Below are 26,070 nucleotides of genomic sequence, written 5' to 3'. Positions count from 1 at the left end.
TCTCTAAGTACATTATTTTAAGTTTCTATTAAGCTATTTTTCATTTTACATTTCTTGTATTTTCAGACTGACTGATGGAGTTAGATACAGCCATGGCAAACGACTCGGAGGAAATCAGATGGATTGACCAAATCCGGGCTATAACCTTCAGAGAGGCCAGGGATGCTGGGGCATCCTTCATTTCACATTCCTGGATAGCTAAATACATTAAAAGAGATGAATCATTTGTTAAAAGAGACGAACAAAAATCCATATGACTGTCATCACGAAAAGAATGAGAATCTTGGAAGGCCTGAAGTCCTTTCTCAGGAGTCAAAAGACATCATAACTGAGGCAATGGGTAGACCAAGAAAGTCTTTACGTAAATTGGCGCTTGAACTAGAAACAAAAAGGGGAAAGAAAAGTTATAGTGCTGTATATCGTGAGTTGAAAAAATCTGGTATCAAGCCATTTCATGTTATCAGCAAGCCCAACATCACTCAGCAGCAGAGAGAAGACCGTGCATGGTTTTGTGGTTCATTTCATAAAGATTGGGATGAAGCTGACTTTCTCCATGTTGCCGCATCAGATGAATTCTTCATTTACACAGTCAGGAAGCCAAATCATAAAAATGACATCATTTGGGTTGCAAAGTTAGATGATATCAGCAATGACATGCGCTATCGCCAAGTTGTGAAATTTCCTGAATGTTTGGGAATTTTTCTCTGTTTCACAGCCAAACGGTTAATGTGGATCATCAAAGAAAAAGGACAGTCATGGAATGGTGAATACTTCAGAGAAACTGTGCTTACTGGTGGAGTATTTCCTTTCCTCAAAGATCCTGAAAATGTGTTATCTGTTGAAGAAGTCACAATTTTGCTTGATAAGTCACCATGTTTCAAGGCTCTTCAGACACAGGAGCTGCGTCGAAACAGTGGTGTTGATTTCTTCTCGTCAAGCGAATTTCCAGGTAGCTCCCCTGACCTTAATGTGTGTGAAAACATTGGTAGTATCTTAAAGGATCATGTTGAAGTGCGCACAGTGAACTGTGATGGTATACCAAGTCTCGACGACCTGCAAAGAGAGGTGACCGAAGTGCTCAGTGAAATGGAGTTTGAGTCTCAGCTTTTTTGCGATTTGCTGAAATCATACCCCTCAAGAATGCAGGCTGTGGTACAGGCAGATGTTGGCCATACAAAATATTAAATACTCAGAGAGAAACTTAAATAAATACCTGTTCTGAATTACTTTGTTTTTGTCCATATCAATTTTAGTTTATGCTGTCGAGGGCGGGGCTCTAATTTCGAAACACCCTGTGTATATATATATATATATATATATATATATATATATATATATATATATATATATATATATATATATATATATATATATATATATATATATATAAAGATGGGCAGTTATAAGCATTTTTAGAGGTGGGGTAGCAAGTATTCACAGATTTTAACTATTTGCAGGGCGTCTGGGATGCATCCCCTACGAATACGGGGGTTTACTGTATATGCATATATGACCCCGACCTCTCGTCGGGTTGCCTTACACTGGTCCGGCTGCAGTACTGTGGGACATGTTTAAATAAGACACAGGGGTGTAACTTTAACAATGATCTGTGTTATCTAAAACTTACACAAGGGCCCAAGTATCTAAGCAAACTAAAATTTACCGTAAAACCGAGAGAGAGAGGCTGAGGGGGAACCCGGCAGATGCAGCGAGGGAAAGTACGTCTTTCCCCTAAACGCGACAAAAACGCTCTCCCCAAAGGGACGCCTTCTTTGGGCATCTTCCTCCCACCTTGTCATACCTCACAACCCCCGATTTCTTCTCTACTGGACACGATTGGCCCTGGCACTTCTCCTTAGGCCTATCAGCCAATCGGTGCCAGGTAAGGTGACGCTAAATCCCAACGAACTTTTGGGGGGGTTTCTGGGGGGAGGAAGATTTCCTCTGTCTGAGAGAAGATGACCGTTGACCCGTCCTGTAATGGCGTCCTACGACTGCATCAGGATTCCGGGGAAGTTTCACGAAGACTGAGAATGGCTTATATATATACTGTATGTGTGTGTGAACAGCTAGGGTATTGCTGAGAAATTTGACTCTTATTAAAGGTCATGTAATTTTCTAAGCACAGAATCATGACACCTTAGGATGACGACTAAGGAGTAAGAAACGCTGAAGTAATGTATTGCTAAGGTCAGGTTTCATTTGAGGAAGTCAGTTGAGATGGGTTGCTTAGAGACTGGAAAAAATATATTGATATTTTAAGGGATGAGATATGAACATGTGCTAAGCAGATGAGAAGAGCAGTCAGCTGGCAACATTATAAATGATAAAATTATGTCGATGACCATTTGGATTGAAATCATAAGCCATCCTTGTGTTCACAAAGCGATGCCATGCTCATTTCCTTTTGACAGTTATATACACTGAGTGCATTGCCAGCTTTTGAATAGTGGGAAATGAGGAGATAAATGAATTTCTTATTTATGAAAACTACAGTCAACCCCTCCCGGATTCGTGGCCTCATAGTTCTCATACTCATCGACTCACAGAATTTTCTGTGGAACCTGTCTAAAATTATTTGCGGGAAAACTCACCCACCGCGATTTTTTCGTAGAGCAATATTCTGTTTTCATATTATTTTCGTGACTAAATACTATACATACATAAACATCTTGTGATAAATTAATGATTTACAGTACTAATTTTCAAATAATAAGTTTAAATAATATTAAATAATAAAAATAATAATTCTCTCTCTCTCTCTCTCTCTCTCTCTCTCTCTCTCTCTCTCTCTCTCTCTCTCTCTTACTGAGATGAGAAAATTATTATGCGTATATAGTATGTATGTTTATTTGTTTAGTATGATAAGTGATTTACTAATTTTCAAATATTAATATTAATGTGCAGTGCCCCCCCTCCATTTTTACTTGTTTCATTTTGTTGTGGATTTTTGTGGAACACATCATTCACTTGTCTGCGGGGAAATTTCACTAATTTGTGGATTTTTCTTTGGGTTGCTTCTCTAAAATTATCACTAATTCGCTATTTTCGTAGAGCAACACTGTATACACTAATTACAGGTTGACCATCACTAATCCGGCAATCAGTAGTCCAGAACAATCAGTAATCCGGCACAAATTTCGGCTAGAGTAATTTCCAATGTTTCCGCACTAATTTTCAAATTTCCCGGGTCGCTGCGCTAACTCGCTTGCCGGCCTCTTCGATTTGGTGGCGCAGTGTGCTGCATCAACAAACTGGTAGCCTAACCTACATTATACTGAACTCTATTCACATATTAACAGTATTATACAAACATCAACATAACAAATGTGCATCTTTTTCGTGGATCTTTTAAAAAGTTATGCTTTACTACATTGTTTCCAATTGTATTATAAATTGTTGTATTATAAATTGCGATCAATGTTTTGTTTTGGGAATCGGTATCGCGGTGTTTATTTCGCCGCATTTAACTAAGTTCAAAGCGCTTTTCTTGCTTCTAGTTAGCGTAAATGAATATGGATACTTTATTTATTTGGGACACGGATATTTTACGTTATACGAAGTGTTTTAAGTCGAAATATAACTTAAATACGTTTCGTTGTGAAATTAATTTAGCTATTTTTTCGTTAATATATGACGTTCGCGGGAATCACGGCTGGCCGTTTTGGGGGCATGTTTGTTTTGTGTAAAAAAAAATCAAGTTTCCTTTCGCTATTTTCTCTTGATTTCATCATAATACGAGCTTTACGTATTTATCTTTTATCTGCGTGAAAACAGTAGTAATTTGTATTTTTCATGCCCAGTAGTTTTGATTAAAATACATTCTCTCCAGTTTTATTTACAGTCAAGTTTCATCTATGTTGCCGATGCACGATAATTTATAGTCATTAGCAGCTTGAACACTGTTTTCTCAGCTTCAGCTACAACTTACAGCTTTAAGTTACTGTAGCAGTATATTTCCCTGCCGATCTTTTCTCCAAAGCGAATAAGGGTATAGTGTAAAAAATATATCAGTCCTATTGTACAGTACTTAACGTCATTTGTAACATAACTACGGTAATTTTGTATTACCGTACGATGGTTGAAATACAAGCAAAACAGTTGTTATCCAATACGATTATTAGCAAAACAACAGTTTCCCATTCGGTTGTTTATGGCTGTATGCATTTTTGCAAGAGTATAACGTTACTAACAATACTTTTTCTGAGTTCAGTCCCGTGTCAGCCGGTGAAATTCCATTACAGCACGAATTTCTAGGTATAATAATGCTAGATATACCAGAGAAAAAGAGCTTTCAGGAAAGCTGGGTTACTACCCCCAGTCGGCGTCTTCTAGGAAGACGTCGGTATAAGGAAGGGTGAGTGAAATACCACTACCACGGAAACATACTCGAAAGATCTCTCCTTATCAAAACCCCCGGAACAGAGCGGTGAGCCGTTACAGCCCCTACACTCAACACCCGCCAGGACGGCGACACCAGCGCCACCTACCTCATTCCATTTTCTATTACGTGATTGCATCCATTTCTTTTGTGTGCTCGTCTTCCTTTTTTTGGATTATCTGTCATCAACGATGGCATCGAGCAGCTTTACCATCTCCAAGTTAAGTACCATCTTCTTGTGGGGTTTTGTTCTTTTTTTTGGCTGTTATGGTCTCGTATTTTCATAAATATTGAGATCTTTTTATGACGCCACGGCGTCCCCCGCCAGCCATGTCGACCGCGAGGCGACTCCTTCAGTTCTTTTCTGTTGGAGTCGTCTCCTAGTCGTTATAGATAGATTTTTACCCCTTGGTTCCCTTCCTGGTGGTTCCCTGCGGTGGCTCCCCCCTTTTTTGTTTTACGAAATTACGTTTCATTGGCCTATCGGCCTTTGTTAGGGTGATGCCCCGTCCAGGTACCCCCCCCCCAGGTTGGGTTCCTTATTATTTTTGGTCTCAAGTAGGCTAATTATTTTATTCTTGGAGATGGTGCTCTCTTTTTATTTTATTTATTTTATTTATTTTGTTGTTTACCTCCTTGTGGTGGCGGCAGCCTCAGATCTAACCGCTTCCCCGTGGTAGGCTACGCACCCTATTGAGCACATTTTGGTTCCATTTTTCATGCGTGATGGCTATTTTGTGGAGTAGGCTTGTTTTGCTTCCATCCCCTTGCCCTGGGTGTGGAGATCATCAGGTTGAGGGAGTTTTGGTTGCTGTTTCCTCCGGGGTCGTTTTTTGGTGGGCAGAGTGAGCCCCTTAGTTCTCTTCCTTCATTTGGGAGAATAGAGTTCTTTGGATGTGTTTCCTCTAGGCTAGTCGCCTCCTTGCTCCCCCTTCTCGATCCCGGTTGGTTCTCGGCACAAAATTTCTCTCCCTGTTGCTTCCTCCTCCCCTCCGCACTCCTCCCTTTTTCCTAGCCTATACTAGGTTAGGTCCCTATTAGGCTTCGCCTAGGAAGGAGTCGGGCATCGGGCGCGTAGCTTCCAGTAGTAGGCTACCCTCCCAAGTTTCATTATTCTTGGAGGTATGGGTGCAGTTGAGCGGGTGATATGTTTTTCCCTGTCTCCTGTTCCTTCCTGGTAGCCTACCCCTCTCCCCTACTCCACCCCCCCTCCAGCCTTGCTCTACTCTCGCGCGGTGACGCTAGATGGCGTTTTCTCCGAGTTCAGGGACTCCTCCTTTTGGTAGAGAGGATTGCTCCCTCCCATACAGTCCCTAGCATCGCTGTGTTGGGGTTGGTGGTTCATTTGCTCGAACGTGTTCGAGACACTATCCCACACCTCTCGTCTCCCCGTTGGGTTACGTAGATAGGGTAAATTATAATTGCTCCGGCTTATGTTATGAACATACGAGCATTTTGCCCGTCTTGTTTCTCCGGCGGGGAAGTAAGTGAGGAAGGATTTACATTATATAAGGGGAGCGGATCCCTCCGGTCTCCGGAGTATTTACCGTCACTTGTTATTGTTATTATTTTTGACTGATATTTAGATAAGTCTGTTTATCTAACAGGAGTACTCTCCTTTATATATATATATACGTGAGTCCGGTCCTACACCCGGGGCTCCGCCGTTATTTTTACTGGCAGCCCTTATGGTTAGTTCCTGGTTTCTCATTCCTTCATTCCCCGGAGTATTCCGGGTCTGAAAGCTTTACCATTCCACTCTGTGTAATTTAGAGCTTATTGGCCCAGTTTATGATAAGGGAGTTCTTCTCCGCCGGAGTATTCGGTTGTAGTTGAGTTTCCCGGCCTTGCCGGCTTTAGATTGCTTAGGGTGGTGGGTTCATGTACTTTTCTACTTACAGACTGTTCGCTGTGAGGAGCCGGGGTGTACCGCCTCCCTCCAACAACCCTACGGTCACGTAGTGTGCCAGACCCACGCTGGTTGTGCGGTCCGACTTGACGACCTGGTTGTTTGGCACCCCGATGGTTGTGAGGTTTGCTTCGCTCTCTGTGCAACCGTCCAGGATGAGTCGGTAAGTGACAGTCTTCTTCCGTTTTACGCTCCTCATATTGTATATTGTTTACGGGTTCCCGGACTGTTTTTCGTTCTTAGCTAATTGTTGGTTTTCTTACAGGCGGACGAATCTTCCAAGAAGTCTGCCTTGGAATCCCTCCGGGCCTGGGTGGCTGGGTTTGGCAGGAATGTTCCGTCGGGGAAAAACGTCCTCGACGCTAAGTTGAGGGACCTGCTCTACCCGGCGCACGGGTGGCGGCCGCAGTGCCAGAAGATCTTGCCACCCCCATCATCCAGCAAATCCGGGATGCGACCCAGCCACCCCAAGTGGATATCCTCTACGCTGAGGTCTCGGAGGATGTAGCCGCCTTGGACTTAAACCTGGAACCGATGAACACCGAGCAGGACCAGGTGGTAAGTGGCGAGGTAGGTGAGGTTGTTGGGGCAGGCCCCCCTCTTTTTGACTCCCCTGTTTCATCTGTTTCTTCCTTCACAGGTTTTGTGAAGTCTTCCTCCTTTATAGAGGGATGAATAAATTTGTTTTTATTTAGCATTTCCCAACGTTTTGTGAGAGAGAGAGAGAGAGAGAGAGAGAGTGTGTAATTGTCGTGAGTGAGTGCTTTGGTTGTTGGAAGAGGGATGAGGTCGTTAGTTTGTTTGCGGCGCTGTCTGTCTGTCTGTGGAATATGTGAAGGATTTTTCAGTTTTTCTGGGAGTCTTTAGTCAGAGCTAGTGCCGGTCAGTGGTTCTTGTGTGGGACAGTTTTTGTCGTATGCTTTTCTGGGAGTTGTTGGTTTTCTTGTTGTGTGCTGTTTATTTGTGTGTGTGTTCTGTTTCTTTTTTTTTGTATTTCCTTGTTGTGTTTGTGGTTGTTTGCGGTTGTGGTTGTTGCGGCGACCTTTATCCATCTCCAGCAACCGAAGATCAGGGTGAGTGTTGTTTGTTGTTTTGTTTGTGGGTTAGAATTCCGCCACATAAATTTGGCGCCCAACGTGGGGCTGTTGTGAAATAGCCGTTAAGATTGTTTGTGGTGGGTCGAGTGAGAGTAAGAGGTCAGGATGAGTGAGATAGAGAAACTGAGAGAGGAACTCCGAGTGGCTAGGGAACTCCAGGGCAGGCTGGAGGAGGAGAATGGGAGGCTGAGGAGTGAGAATGAGGAGTTGAGGAGTCAGTTGGAGGAGATGGGAGGGATGCTAAGAAGTGCAAAAGAAGAAATGAAAGGGGAGATGAAAGAGTCAGAAGAGAGAATGGAAGAGAGAATGGAAGAGAGGATGGATAAAAAGTTGGAGGGAATGATGAGAAGTGTGGAAGAAATGATGAAAGGTATGTTCAAGGGTGTTTTTGGAGAAGGGGCTGTTGGAGGCAGGTTCTCTGGAGCGTGTGAAGGGGCAAGAGAGAAAGAAAAGGAGGAAGAAGTGAATGGAAGCGTGAGTGATGAAAGTGATATGGGAATAGGAAGTAAGAAACGAGGGAATGAGAGGCAGGGTAAGGAAAAGGGGAATGAAAAGCAAGGGAAGGAACAGAGGGAAAGTAAGGATAAGTCAGGGGAAGAAAAAGGGAAGAAGGGAAAGGGAAAGGAAACTGGTAAGAAGGGTAAGGAAGTGGAAAGGCAGGAAAGAAGGGAGAGGGTGAAGGCAGTAGTGATAGTGAGGTGGATGGAGGTGAGTGGATAAAAGTGGATAAAAGAGGGGAAGAAGAGTGTAATGAGTAAGATGAATGTAAGTGCAGAAGTGGACTCTTTGTATTCGGAAGAGGGTATGAAAGGACAGAGCGAAAGTAGCGAAAGTGAGAGTGAAAGTGAGAAAGAAGTGAGAAAGGCTATGTATGTGAGGAGGTACCCCGGTGTGAAAAGTATAATGAGTATGGAAGTAGGGATGTGCATGATTTCTTTAGGGAGTATGAAAGGTTTTGTCAGGATAAGTATGGGAAAGTAAGAGAGTGTGGGCATGAGAATTAGGAGAGTATTTGACTGGGTTTTTACTTGATATGTATAGGGTTATTATGAGTGTGGGGATGTTGAGTATGACAAGGTGAAAGCTAGATTAGTTGAGCAAGCGAGGCGTATGAAAGCGAGTGTTAAGTATAAGAGGAAGAATGAATTTGATGAGGCAAGAATGAAAGCTGGGGAAACCTTGTCACTGTATGCTTGTAGGCTGGAGACGTTGGCAAGGAAGAAGTTTGGGGATGATGGGATAGATGAATGTAAAGGAGTTAGTACGGAAGTTGTTAGGGACAGTGCCAGATGGAGTTAGAGAATTTGTGAACTTGAAGCGGAAGGAGAAGAAAAGATGGACGAATGAAAGGTTGACTTGGGGAGAAATTTTGGAAATTGTAGAAGATTATGAGCTTGACAGGGTTATAAAAGAGAGCAGAAGTGTAAGTGTAAGGGCTGGGGTAGATGAGAGAGTACCAGAGTTTGGAAGCTTTAGGGATGCAGTGTTGAGGGGGCCCAATGAGAATGGCCGATAGTGTAATAGATAGGAGTGTAAGAGCAAGTAATGTAGAGGTGCCAGTGAGGATGAATGATGGGTTTGTAAGGGAACAACGGGTTGGACGGGTTAGGGATAGTAGTGTACAAAGGGAAGGTCGGTGAGTGGAAGTCGAGCGAAGTGTTTTAGATGTGGAAAGGAAGGACATACAAAGAATGAGTGTAGGTGGGCTTTAGGAGCGTGTTTCAGGTGTGGGCAACCGGGACATTTGGTAAGGGAGTGTATGAAAGATAGGGGTTAAATGCTACCAGTGCGGACAGGTGGGTCATGTTGCTAATGGTTGTAGGGGTACCCAGTGAATGTGATATGTGGTAACTGTGGTAAGAATGGGCATTATGCGAGAATGTGTTCAGAACCGAGAGCGAAGTGTGACGAATGTGGAATGGAAGGGCATGTATCAAGTGTATGTAGACGAAAGAGGGTGACTGTGACAGCAAATTCGGGAAACTGAGTGTGAAGGGGGTTCAAATGGGTGGATCCTCCAGGATGCAAGCGTGCGTGTGATGCATGTACGTGAGGGGTTGTTGCATGAGGAGGTTTTGCTGGAAAGACTGACGAGTGCATGAGTGTGCAAGTGTGTTGTAAGGGAGTAAGATTGATTGCCTTAGTAGATACCGGGTGTAGTATGAATGTCATATTTAAGAATGGATGTGAGAAATTGAGGAATACGTGTGAGATTAGGAACTGTCAGGGGGAAGTAAGAGGGATTGGAAATTTAGGGGTAGCAGTGGTTGGAAGAGTGTGTGAACGGTTAGAAATTGGGGTGTAGTGATGGATGAAAGTGATTTTTGTGTGATTGAAAGTACGAATGATAAATATGATATTTTATTGGGATGTGAGTTTTTGAAAAAATGCGGGATGGTGGTCCGTCCTAGTATGAATGTAATTGAATTACGTATGAAAGGGGATGTGCTTGGGGATTTGTATTTGGGGAAGGATGGTAGGGTTGAGAAAAAATTGTGGAAGAGAGTGCCTGTAATTGCGACAGAGAGGGTAAAAGTGCCACATGAGATTGGAGAAGTTGTGAGTGTGAAAGTGGCATGGCCGGATAGCCTCGGGATAGCCAACAATGATAGGTGTGAGTATGTGGTTGAGGAATAGACATAAATAAATTAGTCAGGGCAAATGTGTGTGTATATGATGGGGTTTTGAACATGGGAGATCGAGGGTATATATAACGTCATTGCCGAGTGTCAGGAAGAAGCGAGTCCGAGGAATATGTGAGGGGAGATTGCGTGGGAATATTACGTGCGTTGGTGAATGTGGATGATGAGAGGTGCGTGAAGGTGCGGCAGGTGATGACAGGTGATTTGAAAGGAGCTAATGATTGGACGTATGAGGAGTTGAAAGAAAGAGTAAGGTAGATGAAAATGTAAGTGATAACGTAAGAGAACGATTGAGGAGAATGTTGTGGGATAGGCAGGGGGCATTGAGTCGTGGTGACGAGGATTTTGGGGATCAAGCTTCCGAATTTAAAATAGTTCTGGAAGACGACACCCCCATATATCAGCGTCGACATTTTTCTCCGTCTATCAATCGTGAGATAGAGGAGCAGTGTGAGGAGCTTGAGAGGGTGGGAGTGATTGAAAGGAGTACGAGCGCCTGGAATAGCCCCATAGTACCGATGCGTAAGCCAGATGGAAGTTTGCGAATGTGTGTGGATTATCGGAAGGTGAATGAAGTAACTGTGAAAGAGCGATTCCCGATGAATGTGGTGTCTGATTGTGTGTACAAGATGAATGGAATGAAAGTGTTTACAAAATTAGATTTGGTAAGGGCTATTACCAGATGCCTCTGGAGGAAGGAGCAGGCATATTACGGCCTTTTCTAGTAGTTCCTGCCACTACCAGTTCCGGAGATTAAGTTTCGGACTGGCTAATGCGCCTGCTGCCTTCCAAAGGGCAATGAATGTGGTTCTGGCCGGGTTTGATCGCAAGAAGGTAACTGTTTTTATAGATGATATTTTGATTGTTTGAGTGAGACTGTAGAAGAGAATATGGAACTGCTTGAACGAGTGTTAGAAAGGTTGGAAGAAGTAGGAATAAAAGTAAAACTTGAAAAGTGTGCTTGGTTGGCTGGGAGGTGGAATTCCTAGGGCATATGGTGAGTGGAAGAGGTGTAAGGAAGAGTGATAAGTTCGTGAATAAGGTAAGGGAATTTCCACGTCCCCGGACCGTCGTGAGTTGAAAGGATTTTTGGGTTTAATTGAGTTTAGAAGGAAGTTTATAAAGGATTGTTCAGGGATCGGGAAACCACTTACTGAATGGACGGGAAGAGAAATTGTGTAAGATTGAAATGGGATGAGCAAATGATCGAAGCGTTCGAGAGATTGAAAGAGGAGGCTGCAAGAGACGTGGCGTTGGCTTTCCCGGACTATAGTGAGAATGCGAATAAACTAGAACTGTATACGGATGCAAGTAAATATAGTATGGGAGGATGCTTGGTACAAATGCAGAAGGCGAATGGGGAGAACAATTGAGAGTAATTGCTTATGTGAGCAAGGCGTTTGGAAAGGCAGAGTTGAAATATTCGGTGATTGAAAAGGAATTGGCTGCAATAAGGTTTTGTGTGAAAGCGTTGAAAGTATTTTTTATATGGGGTAGATTTTGTGATACTGGACGGACCATCGACCGCTAGTATATATGGTTAAAAAGGAGAGTGTGAATGCTAGAATTGCGAGAACGATAGAGGATTTGAATGAGTTTAGTTTTAAGGTAGAGTATGTACAAGGTAGACAGAATATTGTTGCGGATGCTATGTCGCGTATGTGGGCTGAACGAGATGATAGGGTTAGGAGCGACTGGGACCCGGACCAAGTACCTGTAGGATTTGTGGTAAAGCAACAGTATGTAGGGGTGAATCGAGTGTGGGAATGTCTGTTTGGGGGGTTGAGTAATTTGGAAACAAATGGATTGATTGACGGAGTACCTGCGAGCATGAACGAGTTACGTGAAAAGGTGATGAATGAGATGCCGGAAGGAGGAGTGCGCGAGGAAGGAAGGGAATTAGATGAGGAGGAAAAGTTAGTGAAAGTCTTGTTGGTAGTGGCTGAAATGTTTAAAATTACAGTACGATTGTTCTTTGGATGGAATAGGCCGGTGGAGTATAAAGGAAAGGTGGATGAAAATGGTATGAATGTGATTTTAAATGTTCACTGTGGAAAGGATACTTGTAGCTGGCTGATTAAGAAAGGTGATTGTGGGAAAATGAGGGAATAAAGGGGGTAGGGTTGAGGATATCGTTGAAGATGAATGCGATGAGGATGGTTGTGAGGAAGCTAAGCAGGTGAATGTAGCCGTGAGAGCGTGTATGCATGAAGCGAAAGGTAAATTAGTAACAAATGTAGTGGTGGATCAGAATAAATATTGTAGTTTGGTAGACACGGGAGCACAAGTGTCGTTAGTGAGTAGTACAGTAGTTAGTGAATTGGAAAGGTGCGATTGGGATATAAAAAGAAAATCAACGAGTGTAAGGATACATGGTTTGGGACAAGGGAGTGTGTTAGTATGGGAGGAGGTACAACTAAAAATTCAGTTAGGGAATTTGAAATAATACATAATTTTGTAGTCATGGATGAGAATGATATGCCAACATGTTTTTATTAGGAATTGATTTTATGAGAATGCATGATATAAGTGTGGATGTCGGGAGGGAATTTTAGGAAAGGGCGGCAGGGAAATAACGAAGGTTAAAGGAGGGGATGTGTCTAAAACTAGTTTTGTAGGTATGGTAGATATTGCAAGGAGTGAAAATGATTTGTTGAGTGAAGAGGAAATTAAGCAGATGCAAAATCAGTGCATGAAAATAAATATGTTAAGAGAGTGTGTGTTAGGGGTGTAAGAGTAGGAAGTTGGCCGTCTGAGTTAGAAGTGTATAAGCGAAGTGCTAAGAGATTTGTTGTATGTAAAGGTATAGTTTATTTTTGCATCAGGAAGGAATATGGGATGGGAAGTGTATGTGCCAGTATTTTCGGAAGACGCAGCCGTGGGTATGTGTTTATTGGTGCATAATAGGTTTGGGCATCTGGGGAAAAATAAATTATGGGAATGTATGAGAGAGAGATTGTATGTGCCTGGATTGAGTAAAATTTGTGCGGATGTAGCGATTACGTGTGCGGACTGTCAGAAGGGTAAGTATCAAAGTGTGCATGCGAATCCACCTGTGTTGCGATTGCAGATGAAAGAGTTATTTGAGATGGTTGTGATTGATTGTGTGTCGTTGCCTGTGACTGCTAGAGGACATGTGGGAATGGTTGTAATGGTAGATCATTTGAGTAAGTTTGCATATGCGGTAGCGATTCGGAACAAAAAGAGTGAGACTGTGGCGAGAATGGTGGGTCAAGTGATGTTGCCAAATGCGTGTGCAAGCCGACGCGAATGTTGAGTGACAATGGGCCTGAATTTGTTGGATGGGAGTTTGAGCAAATGTTGCGTGATTGGGGCATAGAACATGTGTACTCTCGCCGTATATGCCCAGTGCGAATGGATTGGCGGAGCGAGCGGTGAGAACGTTGACAGAGATATTACGTATGATGAGTGAATGTGATAATGATTGGGATGTAAGCGTTGGGCGGCGTTGTGGGTATACAACGCCACTGTGCATAAGGGTATTGGTATGTCTCCGTGTAAATATGTGTTAAATTTTGAAAAGATAGTGAGACCGAGATTGGGCCTATCTGAGAATGATAGGGAGGTATGGAAGAAGGCGCATGAAAGGTTTGAAAGTTACAAGGTGGGCGAGAAAGTGTTGAAAGAAGTAATCGAGAAAGGGCGGTTGAATGTAAATAAAGTGCGTGAAAAATTTGAGGGTCCGTATGAGGTGTTGGAAGTTGGTCCCAGTGGGCTTAGTTATGTTGTAGGGAAGTATGTGTAGATGGTAGTGTGAGAGAAATGCGAGCGCATCACAACCAGTTACGTAGATGGAAGGATGTACCGGAATATGTGAGAGAGAATGGGGTGTATAAATGGTTGAAATCGAATGTGGGTGAACCAAGTATGCATGAGAGCTTGTGTATGGAGGATCAGCAATTTGTTTTGGTAGAGTATGGTAAAAAACGTAAGAAAGGGAAGAACGTAAAAGTAAACTGAATGGTCGTAAGTTGTGTGATAGGGGTGTGAGTGCCAAAGTGGAAATGAGTGATAAAGCGTGTAATCTGGATGAATGGGATGGTATGGATAGAACATTATAGCATATGCGGGTTTGATATAACTGAGTTGACTGAACGTGTAGGGGTTGGTGAGCGGTTGGAGGTGAGCGGAAGTGTAAGAGTAAGAGAGCGTAGCAGTGATAGACGAGTGATTGAAAGCATGAATGAATCGTTGCAAGAATTGGAAAGGTCAGTGAGCGAATGGGATGGGTTAGTTGAAGAATTGGGGAGGTATTTGGGAACGAGTTAGAGGGTATAGATGAGATTGTGGATGAAATTGAGAGTGGTAATAGTGAAGAAGATAGCGTGAATCTGAGAGAGAATGGAGGAGATGATGTGAGTTTGAGTGTTGCTGGGAGAGAGTGATTCTGAGAGAATGATTGCGTGCCCAGCGAACGCGATCTAGAGGACCTGCTAGTGAGCATCCGTGGGTGTTGCGTAGAAGGCGATTTGAAAGAGGTGTGAAAGGTGTTGGTTGGGAAATGCTAAAAGGGGGAGAAATATAGAGGATGAATAAATTTGTTTTTATTTAGCATTTCCCAACGTTTTGTGAGAGAGAGAGAGAGAGAGAGAGAGTGTGTAATTGTCGTGAGTGAGTGCTTCGGTTGTTGGAAGAGGATGAGGTCGTTAGTTTGTTTGCGGCGCTGTCTGTCTGTCTGTGGAATATGTGAAGGATTTTTCAGTTTTTCTGGGAGTCTTTAGTCAGAGCTAGTGCCGGTCAGTGGTTCTTGTGTGGGACAGTTTTTGTCGTTATGCTTTTCTGGGAGTTGTTGGTTTTCTTGTTGTGTGCTGTTTATTTGTGTGTGTGTTCTGTTTCTTTTTTGTATTTCCTTGTTGTGTTTGTGGTTGTTTGCGGTTGTGGTTGTTGCGGCGACCTTTATCCATCTCCAGCAACCGAAGATCAGGGTGAGTGTTGTTTGTTGTTTTGTTTGTGGGTTAGAATTCCGCCACACCTTGGGTGATAGAGCTCCGTCTGCTATCCCCAAGTTGAAGTTGAAGACTTCATGGAAGGCGAAGGGCTATAAGTCCTCGTCTTCCAAGAAGGCATCGCCTTTCCCCCCGTCGAAGGCTAAGGTCTCAGGACCTGTAGCCTCCGGGAGCAAGTCTGGTTCCTCCGGCAAAGGCGCGAGTAAGAGGGCTGCAAAACCAAGCCCTCCTCGCCAGCCTGCTTTCGACGCAGAGGCCTTTGCAAACCAACTTTTTAGGAAGTTCACAGAGGACCTAGATACGAGATTTAGTAAAATCTCTGAGAAGTTGGCCAGTCATGATAACATACTGGCGGGAATGGCTCGCCCACCCCAGCCGAACCACAGTATGTTATCCCGACACAGCGGACCTCCCGCGTTCGATGTCGGTAACCCTTGGCGTTTCGCACTCCGGGCCATCCAACATGATGGCAAGCTCACGGTTGAAGGTCTTGGCACGAGACGGCTGGAGGAATTGGAGTTCTTCCCCCAATCTCTAGCCCCTTACCCAGGCTTCGTGAGACTTACGGAGGAAGCATGGATTCGGTCAGATAAGGTTCCTAGGGAGACTGTCATCGTCCCTAGGGACCAAGCTCAGTCGGCTCTCCTGCGCACTCTGACGGAGTGGCAGGCAGAAAATACGAAGTTGACTCCTTTCAAGGGCAACTTCACAATGTTCGCCCTGGGAGACAACCTGCCCACCCCTTGCTTGGACAAAGTCGCTCTGGCTACGGCCCGAGCGTGCTTTGAAGGTAATCCGTTACCGCAGCTGAGGGAAACAGACCCCACTTCCCTGGTATTCCCAGGAAGTGATGAGTTCTGGGTGGACGCTCCGTCCACTTTCACTGTCGGGAAGCTGGACCCCTTCTGTGCTTCCTCGCAATTCAGTGAGCAGCTCCCCAAGCTGCCGGAATCTTTGTTGAAGGCGGAGTTTGATGCCCGGACTAAGTTAGCCCGGTCCTTGAACTCCGTCTGCCTTACGGAAGCTACTGCCGTCTCCTGCGCGGACGAGCCATTCTTTCAGGTTTTGGCTAAGTCCCTGCTAGCTGGCTTTCAGTCTGACCTGTTCGAGTTCATCATGGCCAGACTGGAATGCAGGAAATTCATATTCGCCGATGCTACTATCCGCCACGAGCCTAACAAGCTCGTTAAGAGCTCGATCTGGGGACCTAACCTCTTCCCAGAAGAGGAGGTCACAAATGTTATGGCTGAAGCTACAAGGGCCAACCAGAGTCTGCGCTCTCGCTGGGGCATTTCTGCCTACAAGCGCAAGACCCCAGAATCTGCCGGCCCCCAGACGAGAGGAGGCAAACGTTTCAGGAGGCATAAGAGGCCCCACCATCAGGCGGTAGTTCAAGCCGTCCCGGTCTCGGCAGTAGCACAGCCTTCCACCTCCAAGGCTCACCCCCAACAATATGTGCTGGTCCAACCAGCTGCGCCTTCGTATGTGGCTTCGCCAGCGTACAACCCCACATATGAGGGCCGTGGATACTTTCACGGCCTTAATAGGGTCGCAAGGGGGGGAAGAGGCAGAGCCCCTCATAGAGGAAAGCCCGACACCACCCCAAGGGGAAGTCCTGGACGTGGTAGAGGGAATAAACCCGCTCCCTCCCACTGAGAGAACTCAGGTAGGTGGTCGCCTGTATTGGTTCAGGGACCAATGGACCTTCAGCCCTTGGGCACACAGCATTGTGTCCAAAGGACTAGGATGGAGCTGGATCAAGAACCCTCCTCCTCTAACCAGATTTTACCAGCCACCCACATCAATCCTACAGGATTATGTGACAGAATTGCTCAACAAACAAGCAATAAAGAAAGTAAGGCACCTAAAGTTTCAAGGCAGGTTATTCACTGTTCCCAAAAAAAGACTCCGATCAGCAAAGAGTGATCCTGGATCTGTCGCGTCTAAATCTCTACATAAAATGCGACAAATTTCGTGATGCTTACGGTAGCTCAGGTACGGACTCTACTTCGGCGTGGAGCCGTCACCACCTCTATCGATCTTTCAGACGCTTATTATCATAAAACCCGATTGCGCGGAACTTCTCTCAGTTCCTCGGTTTCAGACTCGGGAATCAAGCCTACTCCTTCAGGGTCATGCCCTTCGGTCTAAACATTGCGCCCAGGGTATTCACCAAGCTGGTGGACACGGTAGTGCAACAACTCCGGTCTCGAGGGATATCCCTAGCAGCGTACCTAGACGATTGGATAATTTGGGCACCAACAGTTCCGGAGTGTCAGAAGGCTACGTCCATAGTCATCAATTTCCTGGAGTCGTTAGGGTTTTCAACTGAACAGAGAGAAGTCCCGCTTGACTCCGGAGTCCCGGTTTCAGTGGCTGGGTCTCCAGTGGGATCTGTCCTCTCACACGTTATCTCTCCCGCCTCCCAAGAGGAAAGAGATAGCATCTCTCACCAGGAAATTTCTCAAAAATCAATCGGCATCCCGCCGATCCCAAGAAAGAGTCCTTGGGTCTCTTCAATTTGCCTCAGTGACGGACCTCCTCTTAAAAGCGAAACTAAAAGACATAACAGAGTGTGGCGGAGTCGAGCCAATGTCAAGCTCAGAGACAAGGTCTCCTCTATTCCTCGAATCTTAAAGACAAGACTGCGGCCTTGGACCACAGTCAGAGGCCTGTCCAAAACAGTTCCCTTCAATTTCCCCCTCCGGCACTAGTTGTTCACACAGACGCTTCCCTAAAGCGGCTGGGGGATATTCACCAAAACAGAAAGTACAAGGAACGTGGTCCACAATGTTTCAGCAGTTCCATATAAATACCCTGGAAGCTATGGCGGTCTTTCTAACTCTGAAGAAAATCCGCCCCCCCAACCGGATTCATATCAGGCTGGTGTTGGACAGCGCAGTGGTAGTTCATTGCATCAACAGGGGCGGCTCCAAATCAGGTCGAGTAAACCAAGTAATGGTTGCTATCTTCTCCCTGGCGAACAAGCACGGCTGGCACCTGTCAGCCACCCACCTAGCGGGGGTACGGAACGTGGTGGCGGATTCCCTGTCCAGGGCTACTCCGTTGGAGACGGAGTGGTCCCTGGACGTGGAATCTTTCAAATGGATTTGCCGCCGGGTTCCGGGCCTCCAAGTGGATCTGTTCGCGACGGAGAGCAACTTCAAGCTCCTGTTACGTATTTTGAACCTGGACCCTCAGGCGTACGCCACAGATGCAATGACAGTAGATTGGAACAATTGGGAGAAAATTTATCTGTTCCCTCCAATAAATTTACTGCTGAAAGTATTACACAAACTCAGGACATTCAAAGGTCAACCAGCCCTAGTAGCCCCTATTGGCCGAAGAGCAATTGGTTCCCTCTTCTTCAGGAACTGGGATTACAGAGTCTTCGGATTCCCAAGCCCATACTGACCCAGACAGTACAAACCAAGACTGTGTCAGCTTCCTCAAGAATTCAGAATGCCCTAGTTTTATGGACTTTATAAAATTCGCAGCCCAAAAAGGAGCGAACATTGACCCTGTCAACACACTGTTTTTAGAATCAGATAAAAGAGATTCTACTCTTAGACAGTATGACTCAGCAGTCAAAAAATTAGCCTCCTTCCTGAAAACATCTGAAGCCAAAATCATGACGACTAATTTAGGAGTTTCTTTCTTTAGATCACTGTTTGAAAAAGGCCTTGCTCCGGCCACTATTACCACAGTCAAGTCAGCCTTGAAGAAAGTATTTCTTTACGGCTTTAAAATCGACCTTACAGATTCCTATTTTTCATCTATCCCCAGAGCATGCGCTCGTCTGAGACCAGTATCACGCCCACATTCTGTTACGTGGTTTCTCAATGACGTCCTTAAGTTAGCATCAGAGTTGGATAACTTTCATTGCTCTTATCAGGATCTGTTAAGGAAGACTTTATTTTTGATTAGCTTGGCTTCAGGTGCTAGAATCTCAGAGCTGTCGGCTCTCACTAGAGGTGATAATTTTGTGAACTTCCTCCCGTCTGGAGAGGTCCTCCTTTCCCCTGACCCTAGATTTTTAGCCAAGAACGAAGACCCACAGGACAGATGGTCTCCTTGGAAGGTGGTGCCCCTTCCTCAAGACCAGTCTTTATGTCCAGTTTATACACTTAAATCTTACCTTTTTAAGAACTCCACAGAGTAAGTCGGGTCCTCTTTTTATCAGGGAGAAAGGTGGTACTCTTTCAATGAATGCTATAAGACAACAAATTCTATATTTCATTAAACAGGCCAACCCAGATTCAGTTCCTAAGGTTCATGATATTCGAGCAGTTGCTACTTCCATTAATTACTTTCATAATATGGACTTCTCAGAATTATCCAAATTTACGGGTTGGAAATCACCTCTAGTGTTTAAACGCCACTATTTAAAATCGCTCGAAGCCCTGAAATTTTCTACCATAGCTGTGGGAAGTGTCATCTCCCCACCTTAACTAATCATATCCTTATCCTATCCTTTCCCCCCCCGCCTGCCTCATTTACTTCTCTGCTTATCCTCCTGGTTGATTATGCCTCACTGCCTGGCTCCTCATATTGATGTATCTTGTCTCTGTTGATGGAAAAGTGTAATCTGACATGTTATGATTGTTTTTTCTTGTGGGGTACTGGACGGTTTTTATTTTGCTCCATGTACCCCAGATATATGTATATGTTTTGTATATGTTAATTTTCATTGATCTTGTCTCTTACGTGTTTAGCCTAAGTTTACGTGTATAGTTTTAAGGTTTTTGCAATTATCTTATGCACATTTCATGTTTCAATTTGCTTTAAGTAATTTTAAGATTTTTGGGGCCTCTTCCCCGTCATGCCGGGGACTTCCCCACGTTTCATAGTATTAAGTTTTTGATGTGCCTTAGATTTAGTATTCTTGCTACATGTAAGAGATTCCTTGATTAAAATTATTTTCGTAAAATTTTTGCCTTTTTCTTCAGATTACCCCTTTTTTCCTCGTAGTTGCAGCCTTGGCATGATTCTCTATCACTATTTCACCGGCTGACACGGGACTGAACTCAGAAAAGGGATTTTGACAAAGGAAAAATCTATTTCTGAGGAAGGTCCCGTGTCACCCGGTGACCCTCCCTGGCTCACCTAGTCTGGGGTTAGTGCTAGCATGGAATGAGGTAGGTGGCGCTGGTGTCGCCGTCCTGGCGGGTGTTGAGTGTAGGGGCTGTAACAGCTCACCGCTCTGTTCCGGGGGTTTTGATAAGGAGAGATCTTTCGAGTATGTTTCCGTGGTAGTGGTATTTCACTCACCCTTCCTTATACCGACGTCTTCCTAGAAGACGCTCGACTGGGGGTAGTAACCCCAGCTTTCCTGAAGCTCTTTTTCTCTGGTATATCTAGCATTATTATACCTAGAAATTCGTGCTGTAATGGAATTTCACCGGGTGACACGGGACCTTCCTCAGAAATAGATTTTTCCTTTGTCAAAATCCCTTAATCATTCTCTATTACTTTTTTAACTAGCAGATGGAATAAAGAGATGGAGGAAAAGAAGTTTTTCTATTGTAAGTTGGTCTCTCTCGCTGCCTGATTGTACCTGCTGCCTGCGCCTGCTCGAATTCTAAAAATATTTCCTAAATATTTTCGTATCGGTATTAATTGCTAATCCCATCGTAAACTCGAAATATCGTAAGTCGAATTACGTAACTCGAGCACTACCTGTATTTGATAATTGTCTTTTCTTTATTATCCAACTTGTACTGATTTATGGGATATTTTAATTCTAAGATGATGTGCTTAGCTACTGGGTTTCGTGTATTCTAGCCTAATAAATGGTTAATCCGGCAAAATGGCTAATCCGGCACACTCCAGGTCCCAGTGATGCTGGATCAGTGATGGTCAACCTGTACTATATTTTTCATTAAAATATATGTACTGTATAGATTTATGGGCTATGGGGAGGACTAAAATTAAGTATACCTTAGTTTTACCAGACCACTGAGCTGATTAACAGCTCTCCTAGGGCTGGCCAGAAGGATTAGACTTATTTTACGTGGCCAAGAACCGACTGGTTACTAAGCAACGGGACCTACAGCTTATTGTGGAATCCGAACCACATTATAGTGAGAAATGAATTTCTATCACCAGAAATAAATTCCTCTAACTCTTCATCAGCCGGCTGGAGACTCGAACTCGAGCCTAGCGAGTGCTAGTCCATAGCTCTCCCGACTTGCCCAACGAAGAGCTGTGGTGAGGACTAACCACGTTTGTATGATAAATAAATGATTTACCAAAAAATAAGTACTAATTTTCAAAGAATGATGATAACTGTAATTAAAAAAAAGTTTTGCATTTCTATAATAGATTATGTTTAATTTTAAACATAAAAAGTGATTTACTAAAGTAAGTTATTATTAATCTTTAAATGATATTATTAATATAATTTCAAAGTCATCTTAAACATTTTACACTTAAAAATATATACATATGTACAAAAGAGAGAGAGAGAGAGATTTTTCAGTATCATTCGTAGCTATTTTATTTAACCACCAAATGGGCAACATAATGATAATAATAATAGTAATATGCTGTAATTTAAAAAGTATGAATTTCTATTGTAAATTGTGAAATTTTAAACAAACAAATACATATTCCCAATCTTTTCCAAAACTCTCAATTGAGGGGGTGAGGTTGGACCTGTCATTTATGTCAAATATCTGATATAAGGGTCAATAAATGACAGGCCCAATCTCCCCCCTCAGTTGAGAAAGTTGGAAAAGATTGGGAATATGTATTTGTTTGTTTAAAATTAAACAAAATTTATTGTAGAAATGCATACATTTTTAAATTATAGTATATTATTATTATTATTATTATTATTATTATTATTATTATTATTATTATTATTATATTATTATATTATGTTGCTCATTTGGTGGTTAAATAAATAGCTATGAATGATATTGACTCTCTCTCTCTCTCTCTCTCTCTCTCTCTCTCTCTCTCTCTCTCTCCCCCCTCTCTCTCTCTCTCTCTCTCTCTCTTACATATATATTTCTAAGGGTAAAATGTTCAAGATGACTTTGAAATATTAATAATATAATTTCAAAGATTAATAACAGCTTAGTGTAATAAATAATTTTATCATAAATGTATTTGTACATAATCACCAAAATACTAACATGATAGTAAATGTCATTTCAGAATCATCCTACAACACAGGAAAATATACGTAAAATATACACCCAGTGCATTACATACAATATGAGCAGAATGATGCGCAAAGTTACATAGGCCAAAGAAAACGTCCATGTCTGAATGATAGGAGATATGTAAGAGCAACGGTTGTAGGCTTGAACTTAGTTTTGCAACATGACTTTGAAATGATATTAGGGTGGTCTGTGATGATAGTCTGAGGTATATTTTTGTTTGAACTGTCAAGTTCGGCTGTGAACTGTTAAAATGGGCAGTTATAAGCGTTGTAGGGGTGTATATAACCTGCTTAGGAGTAACAGTAGTAGGAGAGTACTGTAATGTAAGGTTACTTTGGTTGTTTTGGGATGATGATTTGGGGTGTATTTTTGTTTAAACTATCAAATTAAGCAGTGAAACGTTAAAATAGGCAGTTAAAGCATTTAGGTTTAAGGGGCATGAGGTATTTGGCAGTTATAAGCATTTTAGTTTAAGGGGTACAAGGTATTTGGCAGTTAGAAGCCAATTATAAGCATTTTTAGAAGGGGTTTTTGCATTTGCGCGGTAGGTTCTGGAACCTATTTATGCGTGAAAATGGGGGAGCACTGTACTAAACGCAGCAAAATATCAATTCATCAGAGAAAATACAGTGAAATAGTAAGATTTTAGTTCAGTATAAATTGTTTCCCTCATCTTTTACCTAAAGCTTTGGAGTGAGGGTGGTGTAACCTGTTAAATATGTCACATGTATATATAACATATGGTACAGTACATATAAAATGTGATGTTACTTTGTTATTGATTTTTTCATATTTTCCATGCAATAATAAAAACTTTTTGCGTTTGTATAGTAAATTATTAAATTTTAAACAAGTACATATCATTCCCAGTCTTTTCCTGTCTTTTCTCAGATTCTTCAGAGCAAGGGCGGGTTCAAGTACCTGTCAGTTAACTTGACATATTGACCAGGAAGGGGAGCATTGCCCACGGATGGTCATACGTTACTGAAAAATCTCTCTCTCTCTCCCCCCTTCATAAATCATGAATTTCCATCTTCTAATATCTAACGTAAGAATAATCTCTCTCTCTCTCTCTCTCTCTCTCTCTCTCTCTCTCTCTCTCTCTCTCTCTCTCTCTCTCTCTCTCTCTCTCTCTCTCTCTCTCATTATTTGGAAGGGTTAGAAGTACGTATGTTATGTTTTTGAGGGTAAAATGTTTAAGATGACTTTGAAATTATATTTAATAATATAATTTCAAAGATTAATACAGTAATAGGATAATAGTATAAGGTATATTTGATGTAGGTTGCTAGTTAAGGAATACATTTGGTATTTAAACTTTCAAGATAGGCAGTTATAAGCATTTTTAGTGGGGGTGTTAACTATTCACGAATTTTAACTATTCGCGGGGAGTTATGGTACACATCCCCTGCGAATCGGGGGGTTTGACTGTACTGCCCAGTTTGTTGTGAAAGTGATTTGTGTTTTACAGATTACAGTAGTTAGTTTTTGTAGCATTCACTGTACTTGGGTCGTTGTTTGTTGTGCATATTTCTGAAGGAAAACTGAAGTATCACATCATCCTCCAGTAATATATTTCCCAGTAGAAATATTGTCTCTGAAGTTTTTTATAATCAGCATCTTTCCCACAGATTTGTCGAAGTTGATGACCAACCTACAGGAACATGTTTGGCCCTTGTCCTTGGTGCATGTCGATGTTTGTGCGCAGATATTGGTGCTGCTAATGTCTGTGAACCAGAGCATGTCTTCACTCCTCAGTTTCTTCCAGTTCTTGAAGAAACAGATTTCATATATGTTGAAGGTTATTTTATTACTCACAGTTTCAACACTGCATTACAGGTGTGTGAATAAATCTTAAAATTATATTTATTGAAATCTTACTTGAATAGCAATCACCCAAGACTCGCAGCCTATTGTTGTGCTTTGGTATCAAGGGAGAGCAACTACCCATGTCCAGTTTTCCTTACTACTGTAGTTTGGTATAGTCTGCTTAGCTAAAGTAACAAGGACTTTCTTACCTTTTTCTTACTCCTCTTTCCACATCTTGTCTTGTCATGATTCATTCTTGGTGAATGACACTTGCACAGTTTTAAATATGATATGAATTACTCATAGAACATAGAGGATTAAACTTGAGTATTTCCTTTCCCTTTTTGGTGATTGACCATGTGTTTGTTTAGCAATTTTTTTAAACCCATTGGTCAAATAAGCCTTCTTGATAGGAATTGTTTTTCCTTGCCACTTTGAATACTGTTTTCATCAGATATGTAGCAGCTTCTGGTAGTTACATAACAGCTGTTTCATCCTCTGATACGCCTACTAATATATTAATCTTTCTGGTATGGTAGATTTAGCCACTTGGAAGTTTTGAGAGAGTAAGGTTTAAGGTTTGTCTTATGTGAAGTGTTCCTGCTATCATGGCCGCCTTTTGTATTCATTGGAAATAGGCTATGTAGCCTTATTCCTGTGTTTTCTGTGGCTTAATCTTTGTGATTTTTGAGTAATGCAGTCAAGGCGAGTTTTAACAGTGGCAGAAGGAGGTAGAGGCATTCTATTTCCCTTGATCATCGTCTGTGTTGTTCTTTTGAACCTCACCTCCGCTCTAACACGACTGTGAGGTTAGAGTGGGAGGCAGTCTGCCCCACTCTAGAAGGCTTATTAAGCTTCTTTCTGTGTGCCTCTCCCTTCAGAATAGGGCAGGGAATTTTGATTGTCATCAGCAATTGCTTTCCTGGCAGGGCTGGCAATGAGTGCCATTCCCTTAGACTTGAGGGCCTTTTCGTATCATCTCTGTGAATTTTCGAGCTTGCTTTGAGTTAAATCCTTTTTCTCTCTGTGAGAGTAGTGCATCAGTCCTTCTTGTGGCTTGCTCGCTTTTTGTTTTCCCAGTTTATGGACTGGGTTTACAGGCAGCAACGAGTTTGGTCACATGACTGTAGCAACAAATAATGACTTCAACCCTTCTCACCACAATCCTTTAGGATCGCACAGAGGGGTTTGCATGGCTCATTTGCATGCATCGTTGGCTTTCGTTACTAGAACTACCAGTCGGGGTATGTTTGCTGATGGTCCAAAGGTGTTCGTCTTTCCTTTATTGTGCAACCTGGGTGATAGGGAAATACTTCGACTCTTCCCCAGCAATCCTTTGGGATTGTGCGGGGAAGGGTTTGTGTGGACCAGTTGCTCTGTTCATTTGGTTCTTGAATTATTGGTGTTCCTGGTTCTTCCATGTTGGATGACCATAATGACAAGGTAGCACTTTGACTCGTGTGTGTCCAGTTCTTCAGGGGTTTAAGAGAGAGGGGCTGGTGCATCCCATTTCTGTGGCTTGGGCACTATTGATGGCTTTGATCTTCAGATTGGGTTTCTCGGTGGTGATGAGTATTGTCGAGTTTTTCCATTGCCTCTGATCTTTCTCTTTCAATACTTTCGAGTCGAGGAATAAGAGGGCTACTATGGCTCTCCATGCAGGAAGTCTTGATAGGCCTCGAGAATTTGGTCCTTTTCTGAGGAAGAGGGCTGATTTGGCTCATACTAATGGTACTATTGCACCTAGAATTTTCCGCATAGGTAGCATCCAATACCCCAAAGTGAGCTGGTTCCTGGAGCCATCCAGTCCCTGGGTCCCAATGGTACCAGTTCAGTCAAGACTCTCAGACTGCTGGTTCAGGACCCCCTGATGCTACTCATGCTTCATGGATGGTTGCAACTGCTACCCAGGCTAACCAGTCCAGCCAAGGCTTTCGGACTGCTGGTCTGGACCCCCCCACTTCTGACACCCATGTCTCATGCATCGGCACAACTGCTACCCAGGGTTCCCTGGAACCCAGGGGTGCTGGTCTGGTCTAGCTAGCCAGGGATCTTTATGCCAGCCAGGATACCTGTACTGTCAGTACAGGATC

At 43.1% G+C, this 26,070-nt stretch overlaps 1 protein-coding gene across 2 annotated transcripts in view; it reads left to right on the top strand.

Annotated features, from left to right (window-relative positions):
* LOC136853984 (uncharacterized) overlaps positions 1-26,070 on the top strand; it is a 104,516-nt gene that overhangs the window by 59,632 nt on the left and 18,814 nt on the right. For both annotated transcript variants that reach the window (XM_067129915.1, XM_067129914.1), the window contains exon 4: positions 23,800-24,007. In XM_067129915.1, coding sequence (XP_066986016.1) covers positions 23,800-24,007 — 208 coding nt within the window. The remainder of the gene's footprint in view (positions 1-23,799; positions 24,008-26,070) is intronic.

This window comes from Macrobrachium rosenbergii, chromosome 28 (assembly GCF_040412425.1).
Source record: "Macrobrachium rosenbergii isolate ZJJX-2024 chromosome 28, ASM4041242v1, whole genome shotgun sequence".
In the NCBI taxonomy this organism is placed as follows: Eukaryota; Metazoa; Arthropoda; class Malacostraca; order Decapoda; family Palaemonidae; genus Macrobrachium; species Macrobrachium rosenbergii.
The sequence above is the reverse complement of the archived record's forward strand: the minus strand, read 5'-3'. Positions and strand labels throughout refer to the sequence as shown.